This window comes from Odocoileus virginianus, chromosome 7, assembly GCF_023699985.2.
Source record: "Odocoileus virginianus isolate 20LAN1187 ecotype Illinois chromosome 7, Ovbor_1.2, whole genome shotgun sequence".
NCBI classification, from domain to species: domain Eukaryota; kingdom Metazoa; phylum Chordata; class Mammalia; order Artiodactyla; family Cervidae; genus Odocoileus; species Odocoileus virginianus.
The window spans coordinates 74,648,080-74,663,155 of record NC_069680.1 but is presented as its reverse complement, the minus strand read 5'-3'; the positions used below and the strand labels follow the sequence as shown (position 1 = coordinate 74,663,155).

At 55.6% G+C, this 15,076-nt stretch overlaps 2 protein-coding genes across 2 annotated transcripts; both read right to left on the bottom strand.

Moving 5' to 3' along the window:
- Window positions 1–2,581: 2,581 nt before the first annotated feature.
- On the bottom strand, window positions 2,582–4,877 carry ADIRF (adipogenesis regulatory factor). The gene is made up of 3 exons (XM_020915030.2): window positions 4,706–4,877; window positions 2,979–3,041; window positions 2,582–2,774 (listed from the first exon to the last, which is right to left on the bottom strand). Exons 1-3 carry the CDS (start codon window positions 4,764–4,766, stop codon window positions 2,668–2,670), a joined length of 231 nt encoding a protein of 76 aa, XP_020770689.1. The 5' UTR covers window positions 4,767–4,877; the 3' UTR covers window positions 2,582–2,667.
- A 5,184-nt stretch (window positions 4,878–10,061) lies between these two features.
- Window positions 10,062–14,851, bottom strand: SNCG (synuclein gamma). Its single transcript, XM_020915031.2, has 5 exons — window positions 14,582–14,851; window positions 13,732–13,773; window positions 13,284–13,411; window positions 10,609–10,680; window positions 10,062–10,361 (listed from the first exon to the last, which is right to left on the bottom strand). The coding sequence occupies exons 1-5, from the start codon at window positions 14,700–14,702 to the stop codon at window positions 10,341–10,343; spliced, it is 384 nt and encodes a 127-aa protein (XP_020770690.2). The 5' UTR covers window positions 14,703–14,851; the 3' UTR covers window positions 10,062–10,340.
- Window positions 14,852–15,076: the final 225 nt, after the last annotated feature.

Here is a 15,076-nt window from a genome sequence, read left to right as displayed (position 1 = left end):
AGAGCCCCTCTCGAGGCCCGCGGCGTGCACTAATCCGCACAGAGGACTCGGTTGCTGCCTGTGGACAACCATCACAGCCAAGCACACAGGACAGCCACTCATTAGTATGTAAGTGCGGAAAAGAAGTACACTGGCAGTGGCTGGACCCGTTCTGTGTATGTTGGGGCCGATCTGGGAAGCTGAGATCTGAAGGATGAAAGGGCAGAAGCCACCTAGACAAGGGTGATTTATGAGGAAGGATGGACAGCATTCCAAGCAGAAAAAAAACAGCACACACACAGACTGAGGTGAGCTGAAGCACAATGACAAGGGAAATGAACAAAGGTTAACATGGCTGAGACTGAGAGGGAAGGGGTACTGAGGAAGGAGGCTGAGGAGGTGAGTGAGGCTGGCAAATAAAGGACCTTAGTATCACTGAGGTAACATCAGGATTTTAGCTTTTCTTTGTAATAGACACCTACTTCACAGCTGCTTAAACGATGAGAAAACTGATCCTTTCGCCTAGTGTGTGGCAGGTGCAGGATTGGTTAAGTTAGGGACTCAAGAAAATAACTTGGGATCTAGGTTCTTTTCAGACTTCTGCTCTGCCCTGATCAGCAAGTTGGCTTTTCCTCAGGCTCCTTCCTCCTGAGGTTAGAAGTGGCTGCCAGAGTTCTAAGCATCATTTCCAATCACAAAAATGTCCAGTGGAAGAAAAAGAAATGCTTCTTCGTTTTTTGGGGGTTTTTTTTTGAGGATAAAAAACCCTTTCCTAGAAGCCTCCTGGCCCTCAGACCCGACTCCTCCTCTCCTTGGTCTGAGATGGCTCACACATTCATTCCTAAAGCCAACACTCAGAAGGAAAACAGGATTAAGAAGGATTGTGGGGCCAACTGGGATTCCTCCTGCGTCAGGCAGGGGAAGGCAGCCTACCAAAAGGGATCTGAGGGCTCTGATAGCTCAGCGCCACCCTCCTCTGCGTGTGGCCCCACGTGATCTCTCCCAACCCTGGCATCCTCTCCTGGGGGCAGGGGCTCCTGGAGATGCTGCGAAGCACCTCCACATTACTCCAGGTATCTCTTCCAGGACCTTCCCTTTAGGTCTTGGCCCATTTTGTAGACCAGGTGAGGCCTTCTTTGGGGAAGTCAGAAACTGGAACAAACCATGAAACTGAGCTTGGCCCTGGGGTGAGGGTGAGAGATACTAAGGATTAGAAAGGAAACCTATTGCTTCCTTGGGAGGGATCTCGGATTGGAGAAATGAAAGGTCCCCTAGGCAGATGGTTACACACATAAAGACCTGGGCTGGGGTCCGTGAAGGGGAGGGGGTGGGGGGTGGACACGACATTGCCCCCTGCTGGCCGGTCGCGGAAGGCCTCTAGGAAAGCCGGTCTCGAGTGTGAAGCAAAGACGACGCTTTTTTTCTGTCAGTCTCTCCTGAACTGGAAGTGCCTTGTAGCCAACATCTTGTAGCCAGAGGTGAAACGGCATGACTATGTATGTCCTCGTCCAGAAGAGAACAAGATTATACGGACGGAGGGAACAGTGTGTGCAAAGGCGGGGAGGTGGGGAAAGGGAATGGGGCGTCACCAGCCAAGGTGTGGCAAGGGTTCGGATGAAGAGGGCCGCTAGCGCCCGGCGCCAGGGCTGGGTTTATCCTGTGGCAACGATGAGTCACCCACCAGCAGGACTTACCCAGAGCTGGTATCGCGTGCATGAACACGTGGACACGTGCAGGGGAGGTTGGAGGGAATAAATCTTGCGCGAACTCTAGACCGTCTTGGAGACCTGCCCGACAAAAACGCCAGCCTCCACCCTAGGCCAGAAGATACTGGTGCATCCGGAACGGAAGGGGTGCCAACGGGAGTGGTCTAGCGCGCGCACGCACTCTGCCGGGTGCCTGCGCTTCATGCCCACGTGCACCGCGCTCACGTGCACCGCCCTGTGCGCCGCAGGGCCCTCCCGGGGGGCGTGTCGTGGGCGGGGCTCTTGGCGGCCGTGCCAACCAAGTCAATCGGGCGGAGCCCAGGTCTTCGGGGCGTGTCCTCGCCCTCCTGGTCCCGCCCGGTGACTCACCGCTGGGTGCGGCAGTCGCACAAACACCGGACGGGCTGGTTAGAGTGGCTAGGGCCAGAACCACTCCCCTGCGTCCCCTGTCTTCCCCGAGAGTTCCTGCCGCCTGAAGTCCTCGCCGGCGCCCAGCTCTGGATTGCCTCGATGCTCCCAGCCTTCTGGCTCAGCTCACTGGGAGAAGTTCCCGAGGCCGTGGCCGCTGGAACCTTTAGTCCCCCGCCCAGAGCTGAGCTCCTGGAGGATCTGGGGATCGAGTATGCCCTTTCTAGGAAGGGCCGGGTTTCTGGAGCTGGGAGAGCGGTTTTGGAATCAGGAGCGGGGAGAGGCACGTACCTAAATGGGGTTTGAACTTAAAATAAGGGAGAGTGGGGATACGCGGTTGAGAAAAGGAAAATGAGTTCTTGAACAATCAGTCTGGGTTTCCTCCGAATTTGGAATGCAGGACTCTCTGGAGTTTCTGGGCTGAGGCTCTGCTCTAAGCGAGGGAGGGCTGGGCCCAGTGTGGAAGGAGTCATGAAGTGGGCACAGGGTAGGATTACATGTTTTAATCAGGTGGCCCACCAAGAGCCTGCCAGGGCTCCGGGCCTCAAAGGGAGTCACCCATGTCTCCCTTCTGTCATTTCAGGAGGCCAAATTTTTTCCCAAAACCCGAGAAAGTCTCAGAGGCCTGGTTAGCAGTCTTGTCGATGGTTTCCTGGGTAGTCTTGGCAACCTGGTCCATGGCTGGGGAAGGAAGGAAAGAGCAGTTGAGGGCGGGACCCCGGGGAACCACCGCCATGCAGGGGTTAGCCTCCCCTGGGGCTCCCTCCCCAGGATGCAGTGAGGATAGAGGGTCTGCAGAGGAGAGAGTGTGTCTGGACAAGCTCTGGGTGGAGTATGGAGGTGTGCTGGGGCTATCCACCCTCTTGCCCACCAGCCCCACCAGACCTTTCTGCCCTGCTTCTGTGGCCTGATCCACCACTTGCTGAGCCGCTGTTCCAGCCGAAGTCACTGGAACAGAAAGATGTGGGCTTTAGCTCTTGAGATACCATTAACCACAGGGGCTCCACCTGCCAACCCCATCTGTTTTCTAGAATGGTCTGTCTTAGATGCCCAAAGATGGATGCCATTAAGGTAAAGTCCTTTGACCAAGGCCACTCAGTCAGTGAGGGGCATGAGCCCTTTCCATGACTCCAGGGTATTATTCTTGTTTATTTATAACTCTGGGCTCCTCCCCTCTGGCTTGCTTCCCTTGCAATCCTCAGGACTGCTGAGAAAATATCCAACAGAGGAAGGAAGGCAGGCAGGGCCAGGCTGGAATTGGCATCTGGGCTGCTGCTGGGCATGGCCCAGGAAGAACCCTGCCCCCTTTAACAACTTCTCCCCTAGAAGCTTGGCCCAAATGCCTGAATTCCCACCACTGGGACTTCTACTTTGCAAAGCATTCTCACTACCTCCTCTCTCTTGGCCTCTCACAGAGGGCACACAAGCAATGATTGCCAGTTGCCTCTATGGGCAGGCAGCTTAAGGCATTAGGAAATGAAGTGCAGGAAATAGGTGAAACTTCCAAGGTCAGGCCATCTCCTCTATACGAGAGTTTATACCTGTGGAGAACAGGGTTTCCAGGAGCTCAGATGTGTCCCACCAGCTGGGTAGGCAGACAGGTGCTCTGGCCTTCAGGTATCTAACTCATCCTCGCTGCTAAACAGTAAAGGGCCTACCTTACCCAGACCCTGGGGACCGGGTACACAGGGGTCAGGCAGGCCCTGGATCTGCTGCTCACAGAAGTCCCTGGGTTCCTTGTCTGACATAGCACAGTCAAGACCACAGGGAAGGAGCCTTTGCACTCAGCCTACAGATGGGAAAAGTGAGGCCCAGAAGGAAGGGTGCTGTAAACAGAGGCTGCCTAGGGGAGCAACTGTTTGCTTTCCTAGGGCACTGATGAAGGATGGCGTGGGTTTAGGTGTTGTCTGCTGACTAGGATATGCATAGGACTGATTGGGAGCTGGAGTCCCAAGGGAGGCTGAGCTGGAACTGGAACAGGTGCTGCTGGTGTGCCCAGAGTGTCCTCACACCCCTACTCCCCAGTCCATCTTCACCCCTTCCCGCCAGGTGTGTAGCCTCAGGTCTAAGGACGAAAGAGCTGGGGATGGAGACTAAGACTAGTGACCTGCCTTGGCCACATGAGGGTGGGAAGGTCCTCTGGGTGAGGACTTAAGAGGAAATTAGTATTGGGGGGAAGGGAGGAGTGCTCAAAACAGAGCCCAGTGGGAATCTGGAGCTGCTTCCCTCATCCCATCCTGGTTCTATGGGCGTCTGGGACCCTGGCGGGCAGAGATCGCTGGGTGGCAGAGTCCGATTTCCCTGTGGGCTTTATTCACCCTCCCCTAAGGGCCCGGGTGTGGCCACTCCCTGCCTTCACAGCCTCCTCGGATTGGCTCTGGCCATGCCCAATGCCTCACCCCGCCCAGGCACCGCTGTTCTCCCGCTTGCCTCAAGGCATCATTCCTGGGCTGGTCGGGGTGGGCGTCCTGCCAGGTCCCTGCAACTCCGGAGAGAGTCCTTCCTAGCCGGAGCCACCCCACCCCCTCGACTTTCCGGCTGCACAGTCCCCTGGCTTGCGCCCCCCAACCCCCGCGTCCATCGGGTGTGCCCACAACGCGCTCTCTTCTCACCGGCTTCCTGGGCCGCCCCCTCCACTTGCTTCTTCAGGTCCTGCAAGCCCTTGCTGGCCATGGCTGCGGGGGGTCTGCCAGTGGTTAAGTGTAGCCGCAGCGACGTTGGATCCTGCTCAAAGAGGCTGCGACCCGAGCGTCAGCTCTGGTTTTTAAGGCGCCCCAGGGCCGGCCCCTCCCCGCACGAAGGGGGGTTGGAGGGGGCGCGGGGCGGTTCCCAGCACTCGGGCTCAGGGGAGTGACTGGGCCCTGCTCCAGTACCCGCCAGCCCGAAAGCACATCCTGGCCTCAGGCAGACCGTGATGGGAAAGCGGGGAGGTGTGCCAGCTAGTGTCTGAAGAGGGGCTCAGGGCTGCAGAGGGGCTGGATCGGGGATCGGGACAGTGGCTGGGGGCACAAGGGGGCGCACCAATCTTCCTGCACCGGGTGGGCGCGACTTTTCCTCCCTGACCCTGAGGATTCCCCATCCTGGGAGGGGTGAGGGAGGTGGGGATCAGCACCAGGTGGAGTTGTAATTAATAGCAGCTGCTTTTTATTAAGTATTTACTTTGTTCCTGGCGCTGTGCAAACGCTTCCTTTCTTGTGTAACCTTGACAACAAGCTCTTGGAATGGGAGTTGTTAGTAGTTTTTAGGAAGAAGATGAGGCACAGAGGGTGATTTAGGTCTCACCAAATTCACATGGCAGGGACTCAAGTCTGAGTCGGTGGGTTGTAAACCCTAGGGCTCTGACCAACGCCAAACCAGCAGGTCCCACGCACTCAGCCTGGACACTGCAGACTGGCAGATGCCATTTGCCCAACTGATGCTGGGACAGGGGTGGGATGGGGGGGAGTGCAGTGGGGAGACTGTGGAGTAAGTCCCACCTCCTTCCATTGAGGCCAGTCACTGGAGACCACGCGGCTCTGACTGGGGGGACCACACAGCCCCAAGTGGAGGGGGAGTAACAGAAAGGGCCGTCCATGTGTGTCCAGCCCAGGCAAGGAAATCGTTGTTGGTCACCAAAGCCCCAGGACTTGGGCGGAAAGTACTCCAGACCACACTGCGAGTAAGGGAGCGGCCCAGCTGCAGGTTGCTCAAGTCAGTTTTCCCGGGACTGAGCTCGAGGGGCTGAGGGATGGCCGGAGGGCCTCGGAGGACGGAGGGCAATTAGTGACTGGCGTGTCAGTAGGGCAGCCAGGGATCCCAGGGACAGCAAAATGACTCCTGATGCCCAAGGCTGCAGGTCAGGCCACCACCCAGCCCAGCGCTCTTCCACTTGAGTTGACCATTGGAGCCTGGAGGCCACCCCCTCAGCCTGTGGTTGGACCCTCTTTAAGTTTGCTCTCTGATTAACCCTTTCTGGGCCCGTCTCTGCACGTCTATCGGAGTCCCCGCTATTTTGGAGCTCTGGGAAGTCCCCGCTTACTCAGGTCCCCTCAACTGGTCCACACCCTGCCTCTAATAGGTAGGGAGGAGTGACTAGGTCGTGGAGGATCAGCCTCTGGTGTGGGGGTATCTGGAGAACACACACACATGAGAAATTGATTAATGGAGGATTACTGGGCCAGAGGAAGGGGTAGGCCCTGAGATCTGGTTAGGGGGATGGAGATCTGGTGGGGGGAAGGGAAACCAAACACAGACTGACAAAGCAACTGCCCCGCCCTGTGCCCGTCCATCCTTGCTGGGAGCCTGGTCCAGCCCTGAGCTCTAAGTGTCAAGGCGCAGCAAGTCTGCCTGACTCTTCCTTCAGTATTCTGGAGAGATCCCATCCAGCCCCTGCCCCAGGCCTGCCAGCCTTCCTGAAAAACCACTGCTACCACTAATCCCTTTAGCCAGGAAGACCTTTTACACTGCTCCAAGTTAGCTCATTGCTGAGCTGCTGATGCTGTTTGGCACGAGGCCCTGTGGGCAAAGAATGAGACAGGCAACAGCCTCTATGGGAGGCTGCCCAAGCAGGTGATAAGAGACAGCTGAATGGTTCTAAAGCAGCAGGCACTGAAGTCAGAACCCTTGGGTTCAAATACCCACTAGAGCAAGTTCCTTCATCTCTTTGAGCCTCAGTGTCTCAAGGTTGAGACTCATCAAGCCTCAATCCTTGATGGTGGGGGGCACAATAACAGAATCTCCCCCAGGGTGTTATGGTGAGGATTAAATGGGCTGATGGATGCCTGACACTCAGCTGAGGGTCCATGGTTGGGGAGGGTGGGAATGGCGGGCCGTTTAATCTTGCTAATTCTTACTCATTGTTCCAGTTTCATCAAAAATATCACAACCAGGGAAGACTTCCCTATCACAGATTAGATGAAGCATCCCAGTTTGGGCCTTATAACATTCTGTATTTCCCTAACATGACACCATACTTCAGTGTTATTGCTTTTCAAATTCTCTCTCTTTTCTCTGCAGGGAAGCAAGATTTGCCACTCTAAAATGTCTCTTTGAAATGCAGGTTATTTCAAGCTAAAAACAATCAAAGCCCAAATGACTCAGGAAGAAACTTTGACCTTTCCCCTTAGTTACCTAAAGAATTAAGTTGGAGGGTCTGTTACAGTAATAGAACTATCACCATGGATAACTAGAACATGAACTAGGTATGTAGACAGGCAGAAACTGAGAAAAGTCAATTTGTTAAAATTCCTCTGTGTCCCATTGTCTGTACATGGCCCAGCAAACATTTGTTTACTGAACACTTGCTTTCCATCTTCATGTCAAATGCCTTCCTCCCCAAACCACTAGCCCCAACACCCTCTTTTGTCTTTAGCTAAAGATGATATTTTAGGTGAAGGTTTCAGCCATTTTGATGAGTTACTCAGTTTTCCTGGGTCTCTCGTGTATACATGCTATTGAACTTTGATTTTCTCCTGTCAACCTGTCTCATGTCAGTTTAATTCTTTGACCAGCCAGAAGAACCCAGAAAGGTAAAGGAAGATTTATTCTTCTCCAACACCTCCAAGATTCTGGGCAATTGAAGAAATCATATCTAGTTTGCTTAGTTTGGTTTCTTAGAGTCAAACACCTCACCTGATACATAGAAGATGATTGAAAAATCTGTTGCAGCAATGTTGGAGGAGGTCATCAAGAGGATGTAACTAGCGGTTGCCTTGTGAGCTGGACCTGAGCAGTCAGCTGCTCCTCACCCTCTCCCCTGCCCTTGGAATTTATGTCCTGACTACAAATCCCATATTAGTGGCCATTTTTAGGACATAGCCTTGAGAGAGTAAGATGTTGTTGAAACCCTCTTGAATTGAATATATGACCACATTCATGTGTGCTAAGTTGCTTAAGTCGTGTCTGACTCTTTGCTACCCTATGGACTGTAGCCCGCCAGGCTCCTCTGTCCATGGGATTTCCCAGGCAAGAATGCTGGAGTGGGTTGCCATTTCCTTCTCCAGGGGATCTTCCTGACCCAGGGATTGAACCTGTGTCTCTTGCATTGCAGGCAGGTTCTTTACCAATTTAGCCATCAGGGAAGCCCAAATATTTGACTGACTCCAGTCAAGCCCTCTATTAACTTTTAAGACTCTGGCGGGTTGGGGCATAGATCTATTCATCTTGTGGCAGCCAAAACAAGTCTCATATGTATGTTCTCTTACTACAGTTGCCACCTACCAAGACAGGTCACCTGGGGCTTCTTGGAGGAGAGGGATGGGGAGAGAGCAATTACTCCTCTAGGGAAGTCACAGCCCCACAGAGCTCACAGCACATAATAGAGGGCTTAAAAGTAAAGCATACTGCAGGTGCTCATGGGATGGGGAAGAAGCTTCCTGGACCAGGCAACTTCGTTGTTTGATCACAGGAAGAGGTCCTAAATATGTGTCTGGGGGTGGAGGTGGGAGTTGGGACAAGCAGCAGGGACCCTTCCGCGTTCCTTCAGTAGAGGAGAGGGTACCGGGACCCCAGGAGCGCCACCTGGTATCCTCCTCCTGCAGTTACCTGAGAGGACCTGTCTCCTCTGCTTTCTCTCAGGCACACCCAGGCCCTCGGGCCTTCTTCCTGGGGCATGCACAGGCCTGCTGATGAGCAGTCTGGACCTGGGAGCAGGAGCACCCTTGACTGCCCTGTGCCTCTTCAAGACCCTTCCTCCTCCCATGGTAGGGTTTGCACGGCTGGGAGACCAGCAGCTCACTACTCCTTTCTGCCTCCTCAGCAGTGGATGCCCGTGACTGATGAACTGGGATACAATGAAGCTCAGCTGTTTGGCTTTACAGCCCCCAGGGCTGCCCTTGACCTCTGCTCTCCACCACAGAGGGAGGATGAGCAGGTGGTATGGACTCAAGCTTCAGCGCCCCCACCCAGAGCTGGAGACCTGGGTGCTTTGGGCCCAAACTGGGTGTTAAAGGAGAAGGAACCCTGCTCTCCACTTAGCCCCCTCTGAGTGAGACTCCAGGGCGTGATGCCCATAGCCTTTCCTGTAGGACAACAACCAGTCAGGTCCCTGGGTTGTTTTGAAATCTTGGAGATGGTCGCATCTGCTGTCAGGCCACTGCAGCCCACACAGTCTGGGTGGACGTAGCAGCGCATGCTGCGAATCAGCTGTGTGGCTCTGGGGTCAGGCCACCTGGCCTTCTGCCAGGCCGCAGCTTCCTAGCTCTGTGCCCTTGGGCAAGTTATTTAACCTCTCTGTTTCTTAGTTCAGTTTCGGTGAAACTACGGACATACTAACAATTAGTTTTGAGGATTAAAGGAGGTAAAGCAATTAGTACAGTATCCCACACCTGGGAGGAGCTCAACAAATATCTTGACTCTTTTTCTCTCTAGGCGGATGCTTCCACTCCTACCTCTCAATTGTTGTGTTTTCTAATGATACTTGACAGGACTCTGCTGAAGGAAGGGAAAGCCCAGCTCCAACCTGGTAGGGAGCTCAAGGCTGGGTGGGGACAGGAGGAAGGAACTCTGGGGTCGTGTCCCTCTTTGCCAAGGAGGATGCAAAAAGTCCTTGCTATGAGTTTAGATTTCACATCTTTGAAAGTTACCATCTGCTTCAGGGGGGATGCTAGGTGTCCCTGTTCCCAGAAGGACAACTGGCTTCAAGGACACACCCCAGGAGGACCCAGGGGGCCCATCCTCACCCCCTGCCATCAGTGGGGTCCATCCCTGGAAGGTGAGTCAGAGCTCAAAACCTGGGGCATCCTGGTCTCATGCTCCAGCAGACAGCATGTTCTTGAGGTTGTTTGCAGGATCCAAAAAGCAGGGCAGCCACCTCCATGTTAAAAGGCAATGGTGAGGGTGGGGGAGTCTCTGAAGGCACTGCATGCTTGCAGAAGGTGCTAGAAATGCCCAGTGTGTCCCTGTAGCATACCTGGCCCAGCTCCTGTTCCTGGGAGGGCCCAGGGGGCATCTTCATGAATAAGGCAGAACAGAAAGAATAATGAGCAGGTATGCAGTGGGGATTTGAGTTTTATTTGGAATCATTAAAATCATAAAAAAAAAAAAATTCACAGCAGCATCTGTGGGGTCAGAAAGATCAGAGGGTGGTGGGCAGGGATAAGGTAGGGAGGTGAAGGCAGTGGTGGTGGTAGCAGGGAGGATGGGCCTGTGGGGAGCTGGAGGAGGGTGTGGGGAGCTGGCAGCTCTGTAGGTCATACTCCAGGACCAGACACTCCTTGTGCCAGGAGGGATGGCATGCTCCTCAAGGCCTCTGCAGATCATGGCAGCCTTCTAATCTCCACCACTCTTGGTCTGGAAGAGACAGTGACTTTCACGTATGGCTCTGGGGCTCCATTCCTCAGTGGTTACCCTGGCTTGGGGAGCGGGGAGGAAGGGTGTCATCTATGCCCCTCTGCCCTGAGGAGGCTATTCATGAGGGGATCTCACACTCAGGCTCAGGGGGCTGCAGGTCAGGAGGCTCCCCTGTGGGTTCTGGGGCCCCGAGAGGGAAGCAACTTGCCCAGGGACCCCTGTGTTACCCCAGGGGTCCAGCTCCTACCTCCTCAGCCACTTGCTCTTCCTCTTTGGCGGCCTCATCCTCCTGTGAGGGGACAGGTTTCTTCAGGGCCTCCTGTGGAAAAGCAAAGGGGCTGTGGCACCAGGTGGAGGGTGCAGAGCTTCACCACTCTGACCTCAAAGAAGAACAGAGGTCTTCATCACTGTACCTGGAGGGCAGGAGGGGAGGGAGGTGTGAAGGCCAGATGGGCCTTGGAGGTGATAGAACCTCATGTAAGGATTCCCAATGGGGGCTCTGTCTGATGATGCCAAGGCCTTCAGGGAGTACCAAGTATCCTTGAGCCCAGCCTCACCCCGAGAAGCTAACAGTGAGTCCCTGACAGTCCCTGATTGGTCCTCCTCCATGAGCAAGCCTAGTGATGTGGGTGGGGTGGGCAGTGGCCTCTGAAGCCCTAAGCCTGACCCCACCCTCAGTGTTCCTGAATCACATGACCATATACCCTTCTCCTACTGTGATCCTCAAAGACCGTTGGAAGGAAGGGCATGTTACCACTGTTCACATGGGGACCCTGTGGCCAGAGAGGCCAGCTATTCAACTCAAAGCCTTAGAGATCAAAGCCGTGGGGCTTACAGGGATCAGGTCTGGCTTGCTCCAGGCCTAACCCTATTCTCAATAGCATGAGTGCCTCCCTCTTTCCTTCTCCCTGCCTCCTGGATGGGCAATGGGCTCAGGCTGGTCCCTCAGGTGGGACCAGCAGGGGTTATATAATCCTCTCCCACTTCCTGTCTCCTTCTACCTACCTACACCCAACCAGACCCTTGCCTGAGATGGTGTCCTGCCTTGGGGTGGTCGTGTGATAAGTGATAGCTGGGGCCAGACTGGGTGATCATCTTGGACCCTGGGCTCAGCACCTACCTCTGAGGATCCTGCCACCTCAGTACTACCATGATGTCATCCTGCCCTTTGGTGGACTGAGGCAGCCAGAATTGGGGCAGGCTCCTCAGACAAAGTACAGGTGGCCATGTATCTAGTCCTGCTGCCCCAGGGTGGGTGCATGAGGCCGGGGGCATGAGTAGTCAGACAGATAGGCAGTGCTACATCCTTCTGCAGTTCACTGGACAGTGAGTCATGGATGGTTTGGGGATGTCACCAGGATATATCTCCCTTGAGGTAGCCAAGGACTCACCAGCCCTCCTCCAAAGTCAGAGAGGAGTGCCCAGGCTTCTGCTCAGAGCCCTAGGGGGCAGCTTGGCCCCATTCTAAGGCCTCTTTTGCTGGGGGGTGGGGGAGGGAGGGGCCTGGGGTCTCCTGGGGGGTACATTTGGGTCCTGCCTGGGGTCACTGATGATAATGATGATACAGTCACCTCCTTTTGTTGGGTACTCACTATAAGCGAGGTAAAGCTGCTTCACAGGGGTCTGTTTCCCTGCATCATCACAGGCCAGTGGAATGGATACTCAGCACACGCCCCCAACAAGCATTTTACAGCCGATAAAATGGAGGCCCAGGGAAACTGAGTAGCTTCCCAAAGTCACATAGCTAATAAGAGCTGGGAACTAGGAGAGGGGGCACCTGCCTGCTCCTAGAGTCTGGAGATCCTATGACCTCGGTGCTGTCCTGAGCCAAAGGCAGGGTCACCACCTACCCTTCCACTAATCCACTCCAGGGATTCTTAGTGCTGGGTGCCTAGGACTCCACTGGCCCCTAGGGGCCTGTGCCAGTTGGGTGGAACTTTCTAAACGACATCTGCTTACACAGCTGGGAACAGCTCATCTCTGGACTAGGAAAACCTCCTGCCCCAAAAATGAACTGGCTCCCACCACAGTCTCCTCCTGACTCTCACTCAAAGTCTCTCTTCAGAGCATAGACTTTGGAGCCAGGCTGCCCCCCAAAATTGCCCCTGTGCTCTCCGCTGCCCAGCACACACACACGTGAACTCTCAGACCAGGCACAGGCGCCCGGGCACGTACACTTGCTCACAAAGACAGAGGCAGAGGGTGTGGTCAGAACCTCACTCTTTTCTCGTCACCAGGGGGCGCTGCTTCCCTGCACCTGCTTGCAGGAGGTGGCCCAGCCCAGCAGGTTCTGGAGGGAGGCTGGACTCTGGGTAGGTGGTGACTTGGCAGCTCTGATCTGGTGTCCACTGCCCGCGGGAGGCTGCCTGTCATGACGTGGGGCTCACAGGACCCTGCTTTTGCTAGTAAAATGTGTCTCCTAAATGCTGAGCACCATCGGTGGGTGGGTTTTGAGCCTCACTTTCCAGTTGGGCCCCCCCCACCCCCCTCACAGGGGTGCTTGCGAGGTTCCCGGGATGTGACAACACCAAGCATAGACCAGGGCCCCTAAGTCTCCGTTCCCCTGTACGTTGCTGCTGCTGCTAAGTCGCTTCTGTTGTGTCTGACTCTGTGCGACCCCATAGACGGCAGCCCACCAGGCTCTGCAATCCCTGGGATTCTCTAGGCAAGAACACTGGAGTGGGTTGCCATTTCCTTCTCCAGTGCCTGAGAGTGAAAAGTGAAAGTGAAGTCGCTCAGTCGTGTCTGACTCTTCACGACCCCATGGACTGCAGCCCACCAGGCTCCTCTGTCCATGGGATTTTCCAGGCAAGAGTGCTGGAGTGGGGTGCCATTGCCTTCTCCACCCTGTATGTTAGTGGGGTGATAATGCTTCTTCCCCAGCTGGCCTCCCTGGGCCCCGGGCTAGGGACCGGATCTCACCTTGCGCACCACTCCAGAGGTGATTGCAATGTTCTCCGCTTCCTCCACTGTCTTGGTGGCCACAGTGTTGACACTGGAGACCACGGCCTCACTCACGGTGTTGGCCTGCTCCTTGGTCTTCTCAGCCACTGTGGGAGGAATCTGGCAGGCTTTGGCCCTGATCCCACCCAACCCAGCTCTGGCCTGCCCAAATCAGGCCAGAGCAGCCCTTTCCCTGGGCACTCAAAACTCTGGCTCTACTGAAGACCTAGGCTGTCCTCTTTCTGACTCCAGGGAAACTCTGATGATGATCAGGTGGTCCACCCTGGGCCTACCTCCAGATTCTGGAGGTCTGGATCCTAGTACAACAAGGGGGGAAAGAGGGCCCCCGACTTGGGCCTTTAGTAGCCGGGTGCAAAAGTCTCTGGATGTCCCACCCTCCATGTCCCCTGGTCCTGGGTCACCTCACCTGAAGTCACACTCTGCACAACACCCTCTTTGGTCTTGACTCCTGTGGAGGAAATGGAGGCGTCAGTCCAAGCCCACTCCAGGTGTTGGGAGGGGAGTGGTCAGGGCAAACACACCACAGAACAGCTGGACAAGCTGCAGAGTCGGTGGGGAGTAAGGATGGTGTCTGGGGGCCAGCCATCCTTTCAAAGGCCACTTCCTGCTGTGTCTGGAGGAAAGGGATGGATGGGAAGTGGACAGGACAGGATGCAGGGATGAGAGAGATCAGGCCTGAGGTAGGGTCTGGTGGATGGACCTCGAGTGGGTGTGGCCTGGGCCTTGGAGCAGGGCTTGATAGGGTCAGGAGCTGAGTCATCAGCTTGGCCTCCCCTTTGGAAGGAGCTGATGGGGGAGGGGGCTTGGGAGCCTGGCCAGGATGCTGAGGGTCAATCTCATCTCTCCTGTGGCACCCCTCCTTTCTGGGCAGGGTGGGGACCTGTAGCCTGGCTGCTGAGTACCTGCTTGCTCAGCCCAGGGCTCCAGTGTGACTTTTTATCTGAGTCAAGAGGCTGTGGGTGATACTGGGGTGGGGGTGCTGGTGTGTAGTGGTGTATGCATTTGTGTATGCACAAACAGGCGTGTCTGAGGGTTGAGTGCCTCTCCTGCTGTCCTGCCCCAGAGACCCCTCAACCCCAAAGAGGCCCAGACAGACAATGGGGTGGGTGTACAGGAGAGTGGGGGTCCACTGGGCCCAGGAGTCCTCACCCCTCCCAAAAATGCCTCCCTGGGATCAGGGGATAAAGTCCAGTCCAGGAAACTGAGCGGCCACCAGGCTGCCCCTCCCTGCCGGGCTCTGCCACGCCCAAACTCACCCACATACATGACACCCTCCTTGGTCTTCTCAGCCGCCTCCGTCACGCCCTGCTTCGTCTTTTCCACGGCACCCACAACACCCTCCTTGGCAATAGAGAAGCCCTTCTTGAAGACGTCCATGGCGGCGGGCAGGGATGGCAGTCTGACTCCCCAGACGAACCGTGACTGGCGCTGGCTCTAGTGCTGCTGCAGCCGCTGTCCCTGCGGCTGCCTCTTATTGACGCCGATGAAATATTGATGATGCAGCAGCGGCTGATGGGAGCCCGGCCAGCCCAGGGGTGGGGGCGGGGAAGGAGGGAGGGAGGGAGCACGGCTGCCCCCACCTTCTCCCAGGGTCCCCTGGGCCTGTGCTGGCTCCAGCCTCCCCTCCTGTCCCCTGCCCTCCCTGGACGGGCCATAGCAGGTTGGACACATCCTTATCCATCACTGCCCCTCATCCATTTGCCACCCTGTGCACCTACAGGGGTGACCCTGACTAGGTGCTCCCAGGCCTG